We start from the raw sequence: 11,678 nt of genomic DNA, 5'->3' as shown, positions 1-11,678 counted from the left end.
CAACAAAATACACACACCAAAAAAGAGAGAAAAAAGTGTATGAAGAGTAAGTAGCAGGTAGATATATCAAAGCTGAGAGGTTGAACAAAACAATCATTTCTTGACTTTGAAAAAAAATGCATAACATGATCTTATGTGGACGAGTGACTGATTTAACAGGTGATGCTTTGATTCAGAAATTCAAAGATAATAGAAGAAAGTTTCAGTAATTGATGAAAGCCATACCATGTCTGTGACATCAAATATGCATCATTTATAACAAGATTTTTTTCCAGACAGTAAGCATCATTTATGAAAGTTTGACATGAACACAATATTCTGAAAATGATTCTTGACATAATTTGAGAAAGCAGCAATTCATATAATACCCTACAAGCAATTCAAACAAGATACTTACTTGATACAGAATAAATAAGGAACAACCCAGGGTGACTAGGAATGCCACAAGATAGTCCGGTCCTTTGTACTTCTTTTGCATAATGATAGTACCCCAGATCTGCATCATCAGAAAAGAAAAGGAGAAAAGGATATCAAGTAGAAAGCACGATTAAATAGTTAATGATATGTCTACAAGAACATTGTAAGAAAAATAACATCCCATTATCAGATGTCTAATGAAAAACTATACAAACAGACCTTTTCAGTATCTGGGCAAAAGAAATGGTTTTTGGTTAGGTTTATATATCTAATGTGACATACAAACTAGCAAATACCAATATTTTTTGTGTTCCAATAAGTTTTTAACTAGACAATTGGATTTCCATAAGAATGAGTAAAATTCTAGAAATAATAAACACGATGGATTTCAAAGTAGACTAATATGATATCATGGGTGTGATGAGTACCTAGGCCTAACTCAATCACAAAAGGTAGCTAATTAGGGAGGATTGCCCAAGGGCCCCAAATTGGTTGAGGGAAGTATTTGACAATTCTCCCCTCATGAGCTAGCTTTCGGTGTTAAGTTAGGCCTCAGGGTCATATCTTAACACAAACAAAATGCCAAAGCTAAGCCTAGAAATAGCAATGCCATGACTCAAACACATTCCGATAGAGCTTTAATCATGCACATATTAGAGAAGTCCAGACCAAAAGAAATTGCATGCAGTAGTTATTAAGCAATTACAACAATCTATTCATCAAGTTAACTTACCATTACAGGTATCATCTTGGCACATTTTGCCAAGGTTTGAACAGGAAAACTTACGTACTTGAGAGCCTGAAGCAATAATTCATCAAAATAACCAGTGCTTAGTTATAATACATCGCGAGAAATCTTTTAAATGATTTAAGTCATTTTTCAGTTTCTTCTCTAGATGTTCTTGGTTTATGTCTTATATGCTACAATTTACCTCATACTGACAAGTAGTTGTAAGGATGTTAGAGACAGATACAACACAATATTTATAGAGCGGAGCTACTGGGTCCAAGGCCTTCTTACTTGCCTGAAAATTAAAATAAGAAACAAAGAAAGTGGTAGAATGTTATCTGTTCTTTCAAGATTCCCAGGAATAACAAGCAGATTAGAGAATGCGGAAGGAATATTTGCAGTATTATATAAGCCTTATGCTCTTGATACACAAGATAAACAGATGAACTAAGCCAGCAATGATTCTAGTACCAGTAAAACTCCGGCAGAGACTGCAGACGTTGTAATCCGATTGCAAAAGACAAGAAATAATGAGAATGTAAAATATTCTTTTTGCGGCCCATAAGGAACTCTCATGATCTTTTCCTGCAGGTACACATTCCACCACCATGTTAAGATAAAAATAGTACACAATACTCTAAACATGTTGAGAAAACATGTTTTGTTTTTCCAGTATACAGAAGTGTCAAGTAGAGCAGGACATATATATATAAGTCGGTGGTTAAGCATGTATTTTTTGCGATGAAGCTATGGAAAGAAGTAGCAAAAAGACAGAAAACGAACATATGATTAGCTACAGATATTCCCCTTTCAGATTAAATCAAATTTTCACTTAAAAAAAGGCCTGCTGGGGGATGGGGGGTGGGGGTGGGGGTGGGGGGATTTCAAGTAATTAGATCCTAGAGAAGTCATCATCAACAGTTGGATTTCCACAAGGTACAGTGAGTCTCTAGTTAAACTGTAAACAAAAACATATGAACCGTTCTAAATGACGAGCAACTAAGAAGCAACAAAGTGTGCAGAGAGATAAAATGGTCATTAGTCTTTAGCACCCACTATATTGAACGAAAAAGACAAACTATGAGCCATATGATAGCGTCTTAATAGTTATGATAAAAAGGTCATTAGTCTTTACTCTTTAGTACCATACTGAACAGAAAATGCAAAACATGAGTCATATGATAGTGGCTTAATACTTACAGTATGACTTTACCAAAACAGAACTTTTATTTAACTAATGGAAAATCCATAAATTCTTTTGTTGATGAAAACATAAAAGAAAAATGCATAAACTATTATCATATGCGAAGATAGTTTGACTTAGTTAGGTAAAATTCATGACGCCAAGTTATGGTATAGATTTAAGTATGGTTTGCTTCAACTTCAGAGAGAATAGTCAATAGTTGTAGAAGATAACTATTTTTTTATAAGTAGATTGTAGAATATAATTGTTCAGTAGAAATGTGATTTACCGACTCTTTTTATGCAATTATCTGTAAGCTGCTTGAGGAGAAACAGCATTTTCACAAGATGTGGGCTCACTGAGTGGTATTATCAATTAATCAATTACACCTTGATCCGAAACTAGTTGAGGTTGACTAGATGAGATTATCCAAGCCCAGAAGATTCAACATACGTAGACTATTTTTACACTAGACAACCTTCAAAAGAACTCTTCTTTGCTTGGACCAGGCTATGCTGGAGTCCACTGAGTGAAGCATAAACGACACTGCTTTACACGGAGTCAGGTAAGCTCATATATGAGCTGTATGCCAAGTTTTTTGTTGCCTGAGCCCTTAAAAGGACGTACGGATACGCAAGTATGTTGAACGCATTAAGATTATGCATCAAATTAGTCACTAAAATTCTCTTATCCAGGTAGGGGTAAGGTTTGCGTACACACAACCCTCCCCAGACCCCACCTGTGGGATTATACTGGGTTTGTTGTTGTTTTTGTTGTGTTGTTTCCTGGCTGACTCAACAGACTCATGCTCTCATCACGGATTTTGGAAAGAAAAATAAAAATAAATGGACAAACTTATGCTCTCTTATTCTCCATCTTTTCTCCTTTTCCTCTAAGGAGGTCCTACATTGCAGCCGCTGGTTTAGTTTGCAAAACCCATAAAACCAGATGAAAGTTGACCTGACCATATCCAACACAGGCGACAGGTCTCGTATCTACACCCGTGTCTTATCATGTCCAATACCAAACTGACCATATTGAACGGACATTGTTGATACCGAATGACACGAGAATCTCAAGCTAAAAGGAAGAGCCATGGCCTCAGGCTTTGCCCCGCAGATCCATTCTCATAATCTATAGATTGGTTTGAAGAGAGAATAACTTTCCCTGAAAGAGTTTTTCCTGAAATGTCTTTGCATATCTTGATATGATAATTTCAATTGCTTATTATTAGTAATCTTCCAAAAAAGCTCTTACACTGTGAAATACTTTCTCCAAAACTATAAATAGCTGACACCGCTAATACAATCCAAAAAATGTATGCAGTCAGATGAAGAAAGTGAAGTAGCTCAATCTAGACAAATATGTATAGGTGATTGGAACATTCAAGTGTCTTAGAATTAACAAACCAAAGCACATTAGACAAGAAATTCCTATACTTCTTTTAGCTTAAAAACCATCTATGTTTTCTCCTTTTTTCTTTTTTTCCAAACTGCAAAAGAAACATTCATAAACCTTTAGCATTATCAAAATCAAAGACAGTTACTTTTCCTTTTTTTCTTTTAGGCAGCATACAATCACTAAAATCTTTATTCCTATTTCCTAAATCAACTGTTATATTATCTTCAACTGCCTTTCAGAGATTTATATGTCATTAGAAAATATAAAGAACTTCTAGTGCTTTTTAACTTTTATTTTTATTTTGTGTAATATTGGCGAGTTTATATGGAGTAACATGGTCGGTGAGGATTCATATAGTGGACCCTAACTTGTTTGGCACGGTGGCATAGTTGTTGTTGTACCTAACACAACAAGTACGCCAAGTCATCACTTCTTTGAAGCTACACTCCAACAGAGATGTATAAAGCATACAAATTCTTGTTTATAACTGTACTAATAATGCTTCTTTAATAAACACACAAAAACACGCATTGCGAAGATCATGATGCAGCAGACCTGTAATATTCCATAGATGACGAGAGTAGACATGATTCCGGCCACCGCAAAAGGTCCTTTGGCCAGCTTGTTCTCCTTCAACGGTAACGATGGTGGCTCCGCCATGTCCCATCCAATGCCGCCACCAGCTCTATCTATCAAAAAAAAAATTAACCTAATAAGTTTCCTCATGCGCGAGTACACATTAGTAATTAATTTATTATAACCGTTCGAAGCCAGAAATGAGAAATATGTAGCTCACCTTAGATGAAGAAACTTGCGAATGATCGCCGGAGTTCAAAACTGCAAGTCGCCGGAAAAATCAACTCCGATAAGGAGAGAGAAACGAAGTTTTTTCAGAGCAGCTCGAAGCTCGAAGAGAAGAGAGGGATTTAATATGAAGATCGTCAGAGTAATCGCCGGCGATGTTACGCTTTCCTCTTTTCGTGTTTCATTTTTTATTGTTTTGGTACCTTTTTTTTTTTTTTTGCTGTAAAGTTCTGACAGTGTGAAGACACGTCAGATAAGTGGGACCCACTAATGGAGTGACGACGGCAGTGACGAATTGTGTTGGTTCTTTTTTTTTTTTTTTTTTTTTAGGATAAAAGATATTTATTTCAATAGAGATAAAACATTACATAGTACTAGCAGAAACATCGGCACAAGTAGAGCAAGCCTCGAGGACATTTACATTCCCCATTTCGGCTAAATTTAAACAGACAATAGAGCTAAGTTTTTTGATCAAGTACACACAGCCATTCTTATCCATTGCTAGGTTATTTAGTACTACGGGCAATGGATTAACAAAAATTTGTTTTTTCCTTGTATGCTTGAGTCCATCCTTGGCCAATTTATGGGCCACCTTGTTTCCTTCTTGTAAGTTATGGATGATCATCGGGTGCCTCAGCTGGTGCATTAACCACCTGCAATCAGTTATAATAGTTGTATAAGACATAGTATTTGATTGAAAAGCTTTAATGAGGTCTGTTGCGTCAATTTCCACTATTAGTGGTGAGAGACCATGATGGAGGGCTGTCAAGAGTCCAAATTTTAAGGCTTCTAATTCAGATTGTAGCGGGGATGAAGAAGGTTTTGAATGTTGGAAACCCAGCATCCACTCTCCTCTATGATTTCTAAAAACACCTCCCAAACCTCCCATGTTTGAATTGTCGTTGAAAGCACCATCGATGTTTAGTTTTATGAAATTGTGAGGAGGTTTGTTCCAGGTAACCTTAATAGCAACAGATTGTGTTATTGTAGCTTCCTTAGTAGTGAGATAATAATATTCTGGGGTTAGAGAAATTGGATGGGAGTGATTATATTTTAGGGACAAGTTGTTATGATTATTGTTGTTCCTATTTGACCAAATAGTCCAAATAACAAAGGGAAATAAGTTTTCCCAAGATAAGATGGTGGGGGATGAAGTAGTACTGATGTTCCTGATCAGGTGTATCCAATCCCTAGTGTTTTTAACCTGGGAAAAGTAAATTCCAAACGATGACCAGAAATAGCTAACTGAGTCACACTTCAAGAAAATGTGCTCAATTGTCTCTACCCCCTTTTTGCAAACCGGGCAAATAGGGTCAATGTTTATGCCTATGTGGTGAAGATACTGACGAGTAGGGAGCCTATTGTGAAGGCAGTTCCACATGAGAAACTTAGTTTTGTTGGGACATTTTGAACTCCAGACCCAATCAAAAGAACTAGGATAATTTATGCTATGGTTAAAAAGACTGTAGCAGGATTTGGTGGTAAAAATACCATTTGAATTTAATTTCCAGTAGAAAGAGTCATGATTTGTTTTATTAGGCTCAAGTGAACAGATGGCATTTTGGATATGAGGGGGCAATTCAAATGGAATTTTTGAGAAATCCCACTTGTTACCTAGCCGCAGGTCCTTTATACCAAGATTAATAGAGGATAATGGGAGGGGTCCCTCTATGATATTCCTAAGGGTAGTGGCTTTAGGAATCCAGTTGGAATCCCAAATATTCATGGAAGAATTTTGATGAGGGATCCATTTTAGCCCTTTGTTACAAATTTCCCAACCCTTGACAATACTCTTCCAAATGAAAGAAGTGTGTTTATGATTTTTTGAAGTGCCATAGAGAGATGAGAGAGTTTGAGACCAAGGAAGAAGAGGATTGTGAAGGATTCTGCATGATAGACTTGTTAGGGCAACTAGGTTTTTGTCTTTTGCCGCATGGATCCCAATACCCCCATTCTTTTTATCTTTTGTCAATGTATCCCAAGAAAGAAGGTGTATTTTTTTTGAGGTGGTCGTGGAGCCCCAAATAAATCTTTTTTGAATTTTGTCAATGCTTTTTAGTATCTTGATAGGCAAGAAATTATATTGCATGACATGATTTGGTATACTATTAAGAGAAGCATTTGCTAAGATGGTCCGGCCAGCCATATTAATGAATTTGGACTTCCACGAGGACAATTTAGTATTCATTTTGTCAATGATGAATTGGTAGTCGGAGGGCCTAGGTTTTGTGTTTGTTATAGGAAACCCTAGGTATTTACCAAAAGAATTGCTACATTTTATGTCGAAAAACTTGGATAGCTCCTCTTTGGTACTAGTTGGACATTTTTTGAAACAATAATTTTGGACTTATCTTTATTGATCTTTTGGCCTGATAGGGTGCAGAAAGACTCTAGGCAACTAAGAATTATTTTTGGGGATTTATTATCAATTTGGCACATTAGGGTAAGGTCATCTGCATAAAAAAGATGTGACAATTTATAATTCTTTTTACCTAGACTAACAGGGGACCAGTTACCAATATCAACTTGATGGTTTATGTTAATAGAAAGCATTTCTAGGCAGAGAATAAAAATATATGGGGAAATGGGGTCCCCTTGTCTAATTCCCCTACTTGGAGAGAAGAAATGGCTTCTACTCCCATTAACTAAAACAACTATATTGCTTGTAGTGATACATTCCATGATAAGGGAAGTAATTTTTGGAGGAAATTTGAAATGGCAAAGGGTTCTGTAGATGAAAGACCATTCGAGCCGGTCGAAAGCCATCTCAAGGTCAATTTTCAATACAAGAGAAGCTTTCCCATGTTTTTGTTTATGCATTTTAGAAATAAGCTCTTGGATAATAATAGCATTGTCGCTAGTAGGCCTACCTTTTAGAAAACTGGATTGATAGGGACTAATTATTTTTTTGTAAAAAAGGCTTGAGCCTATTTGCAAGGGTTTTTGTGATAACTTTGTGAATGGTGTTACATAAATCGATTGGCCTATAATTTTTTTAGAGAGATAGCATTTGGGATTTTAGGGATTAGACAGAGGTAAGTATCATTTATCCCATGTGGAAGCTTGCCTGTTTCAAAAGTAAGTTGACAAAGGTGGGTCACTGAAGTGTTAACAGAATCCCAGAACCTTTGAAAGAAGTAAGGATGTAGACCATCTGGTCCAAGTGATTTAAAGGGTTTAAAACTAAAGACTGCATTTTTAAGTTCTGATTGGGATAAGGGTTTGTCTAAAATAGTAAGGTTAAGGTCAAAGAAACCGGTGGACTCTTTCTTATTAGTAGACCAGTAAGAAAATTTGTGATTTGTGATGAACGAGTTGTTAAAAAAGCTATAGACATGGTTCATAATGCCCCGAGGATCATAAATCCAGTTTCCATTTGAGTCTTTGAAGTACATAATTTTATTAATTCTTCTATTATTAGTAGCACAAATGTGAAAGAATTTTGAATTTGAGTCGCCTTCATTAAGCCAGTTAATCCTGGAGCGAAGTTTCCAGTAGTCTTCTTCTATTTTAAGGAGATTGTTATACTCAATTTTTAGAGTGAGTTCTAAATTGTTAAGGAAGTTGCTATGACCATAAGAGGCCGACTTTTGAATACCATTTAATCTAGCTATTAGGGTCCTTTTTTTTCTAAACAGGTCTCCAAAAGTAGCATTCTTCCATTCCACTATACAATTTTTGAACAAGTTAGAGGCTTGAATGAAATCCCTATTGTTCCAGCAAGAGCTAACAATATTTTTGAATTGAGGATGTCTGCACCAGTAAATCTCCATTCTAAATGGCTTAGGGAGTGGGTTTACTGGTTTAGGCATAATTTCAATTAATAAAGGGTTATGGTCAGAGTGAGTTCTTGGAAGGTGGATAACACTAGCATTTGGGGAAAAACTAATCCATTCTTCATTTGCTAAGACTTTGTCCAGTCTTTCCCTAATTCTAGTACTATTACATTTGTTATTATTTGACCACGTATGCCACCTTTGAAACCTAAATCCATAAGGTTGCAGTAATTTATTTTGTTCCATAACTTAAGAGCCCTTCTTCTATTTATAGGATTTCCACCTAATTTATCATCTGCTACTAATACATCACTTAAGTCTCCTCCTAGCAGCCATGCTATCAAATATACTAGTAATGTTATCCCACATAGCATTTCTTTTTGATATCTTAGTACTTGCATAAATAGTAGTAAAGAGCCAAGTTTTTTGAGAAGGGATTACCTCAATAAGGGCGTGGATTTCATTGTTACGCCTCACAAAGTTGCTCGCATTCACCACACTTGTGTCCCACATAAATGCCATACCTCCTGATTGTCCCTCAGATGGGACCTCTATCATATCTGAGAATCCGAACTCATTCATCAAGCTGCCATGGCTGGTCATTCTGGTTTCTAAGAGGGAGACCATGCATGGGTGGTGGGTAGCTATAAGGTCATGGAAGTTTCTTTTAAAATCAGCATTATTACCACCTCTAATGTTCCATATAACTATGTTTTTAGCACGATTCATCTGAGGGAGGTTTGGGTGGGCAGGTCCGTTGGCTTGGGTTGCTTTAGGGAATATGGGGTTCCTTCTTAATGAGGGGACTAGAAACATGGCTAGTTTCCCCACCGTCGGGTCCTGGGGAGGCCTCATATCCACCGTGCATTAGAACAGTGAAAGTGGACAGGCTAGAATAAGCCTCTTCTCCCGCCTCTCCTCGAATAGATAGACTTTTACTTCGTCTAGGTTTGAAACCTCTACTGTCTGCTCCCCTACAAGGTCTATCTCCCCCTCCATTTCCTCCCCCCTAGGTTTCCTAGATTTTGAGCTACTGGTGGTTCCTGAAAATGTTGATCTATTGGAACTTGATTCATTGGTTCTTCCTGTTGCATGTGGTTCTGAGATAGTTCCCAGTTCATCAGGATTGGGTTTAGAGCCATCATCTCCTGGGGCGGGAAGAAGGGTAATTCCAGGCCCAAGTTCTGTGGGAGGTATGGGTTCTAAGCAAAATGAGGAGGAAGATTCCACTGGGACCTCATTGCTTGAATAACATTGTTGTTCATTCCTGGTGCTAGTGGTTGCATGATGTTGTTTACCTATATGTGGTTTAGGTAGTTGCTCACTGAGAGATGAAGGCCCTCCGATATCACTTGGGCTAGGAACTAAGGATTGTTTATGAGAATGATACTTTCCTGGCCATTGATCATCACTTGGAGTGAGATCCCCCTCCCCATGAGCCCTAGTTCTATCCAGCTTGTTGGGTGATGATTTTGCGGGAGTGGAGGTTGGGCATACACCACTGGTATTGGTAACATTTGTTGGGGTAGAGGTGGTAGATTTTCCATGGGTAAGGCTTGAAGGTTCCTCAGTATACGAATTAGTCGATATCTTCTCCGGTTGCTTGGAGGAATTCTTGGCATTTTCTGTTGAGGGAGCTAAGTTATATTGCAAAGGAGGGGTAGGGATGGAGGGTATAATTAGGTCTATTTGCACACATTCCGGCTGGGTTAGCGTGCTAGAAGATATAGAAGATTTTGCATGGAGTTTGTTTGGCACGTGGAGACTAGGTTTTGCCATTTGGATGGGAGAACTATCAATTTTGGGCGGGTGGCTATCCGCGTGCATTAGTGTTTGGTATGATGGATTACTAGGGTCGTTTGAGGGTGGAGGGTTATTTAGGTGATGATTAGTAAAAGCATTAGTGTCATTTGATTGGGTAGGGGTGTTACTATGAGGGTGATTAACTATAATAGCTTTTTTATCCTGTAGTGATATTCTATGAATTTTGGCCGTATATGGGGTCTGGACCAGGTTCAGAGAATTATCAGTTTGATGGTTTGTAAAATCTGAGAAGGTGGTATTGTCAGAGACACTGTGGTGGTTTTTTGCTTTAGGTTATTGTCCTTTTCCGAGTAGTTTGTGAGTAATTGAGGGGATTGGGTATAGGAGTCTTTGTTATTAATGGTAGCAGTAAGCTCATAATCATTGATATTAACTTTTGGAATATATTTTGCAGCTTTTGGAGATGAAAACTTACCTGGATAATGATTTGAAATTTTGTTAATATTACCTGACGTTTGGACTTTGGTTTTTGATACCTCTTTTCCTTTAAATTGCTGTGCATTCCTGCGTCGAGGGAATTGAACTGTTTGCCAGCCTTCCTCATCTGTGGATGTTGATGTAGGTCCGGTATTCACTGGATTTATTTGGATTGAAGCCATTTTTCTTATAATTTTTTTCTCACAGACCAAGTCCGTGTGGCCTAAAAATCCACAAGTTTTACAGAGATAGTTGTTTGCTTCGTATTGTATCTCCTGCTTGTGATTTCCAATGAGAATATGTTGTCTGACTGGTTCGTCCATTGGTACTTCTATGCATAATCTCGCATAGCGACCTCTCATGGAGGAGGAAGTGCAAGCATCAACCCTAAGAAGTCTTCCGATTGATTTCCCCACCCTTTGGAGTATTTGACCATCGTAAAACTCTATAGGTAGTTGGGGTAACCTCACCCAGACTGTTGTATGACTTTGTTTTGCAGTTTTTGCAACAAAATTTGGTATCCATTTTTGTGTTGATAGAAAGAAACCAAAAACGAACCATGGTCCGTCTTGGAGAATGTGGTCCATACTTTCTTCATGTTGAAGTTTAACTATATAGTAATCATTTCCCAGGTCTATGAGGGGAAAATTTTCTTTAAGCTTCCATAGCACCTGGATTTTTTGTTTTAGCAGTTGGTGGAGAATTCTTTTTCCATGGAGTTTTATGATGAGGGAGTGTCTCAAAGGTTGGTATATTCTTTTTTTGTCCTCATTTGATATGATTATCGAAAGAGGTTGTTTATCCGCTGACTCTTCAGTAGCCGATACTGAGTTATCCTCAATAATTTCCATTGGAAAAGAGATAGGGTCGGAACAAAAATAAAGAAACTTCTAATTATACGGTACAATCTGCTATAGTTGGAACAAAAATTAGAGCCCGTTTGGACATAAGAAATTTTTCCTCTTTTTTTTTTTCAAATTTTTACTTTTTTTTTTAAATCAACATTTGTTCATAAAATTTTCAATTATTACTTGAAGATGTATTTTGAAAATTTTCAAAAATTTTAAAAACTCCAAAAAGCTATTTTTCAAAATTTGCACTCACAAAACTTCAAAAACAACCCAAA

At 37.2% G+C, this 11,678-nt stretch overlaps 1 protein-coding gene across 2 annotated transcripts in view; it reads right to left on the bottom strand.

The window, feature by feature from the left end:
• Positions 1-4,737, bottom strand: part of LOC109240790 (UDP-galactose/UDP-glucose transporter 5) — a 9,332-nt gene extending 4,595 nt beyond the window's left edge. The window contains exons 1-6 of one of the 2 annotated variants that reach the window (XM_019407473.1): positions 4,528-4,737; positions 4,287-4,416; positions 1,619-1,732; positions 1,350-1,442; positions 1,151-1,216; positions 398-496 (exon numbers count right to left, since the gene is read on the bottom strand). In XM_019407473.1, the coding sequence (XP_019263018.1) occupies positions 398-496; positions 1,151-1,216; positions 1,350-1,442; positions 1,619-1,732; positions 4,287-4,391 (477 nt within the window). In that variant the 5' untranslated portion in view covers positions 4,392-4,416; positions 4,528-4,737. Of the gene's footprint in view, positions 1-397; positions 497-1,150; positions 1,217-1,349; positions 1,443-1,618; positions 1,733-4,286; positions 4,421-4,527 lie in introns of both variants that reach the window. The other variant, XM_019407472.1, reaches the window with a different exon arrangement.
• Positions 4,738-11,678: the final 6,941 nt, after the last annotated feature.

The sequence above is a fragment of the Nicotiana attenuata genome, unplaced genomic scaffold, assembly GCF_001879085.1.
Source record: "Nicotiana attenuata strain UT unplaced genomic scaffold, NIATTr2, whole genome shotgun sequence".
NCBI lineage: Eukaryota > Viridiplantae > Streptophyta > Magnoliopsida > Solanales > Solanaceae > Nicotiana > Nicotiana attenuata.
This window is presented reverse-complemented; position numbering and strand designations above follow the sequence as displayed.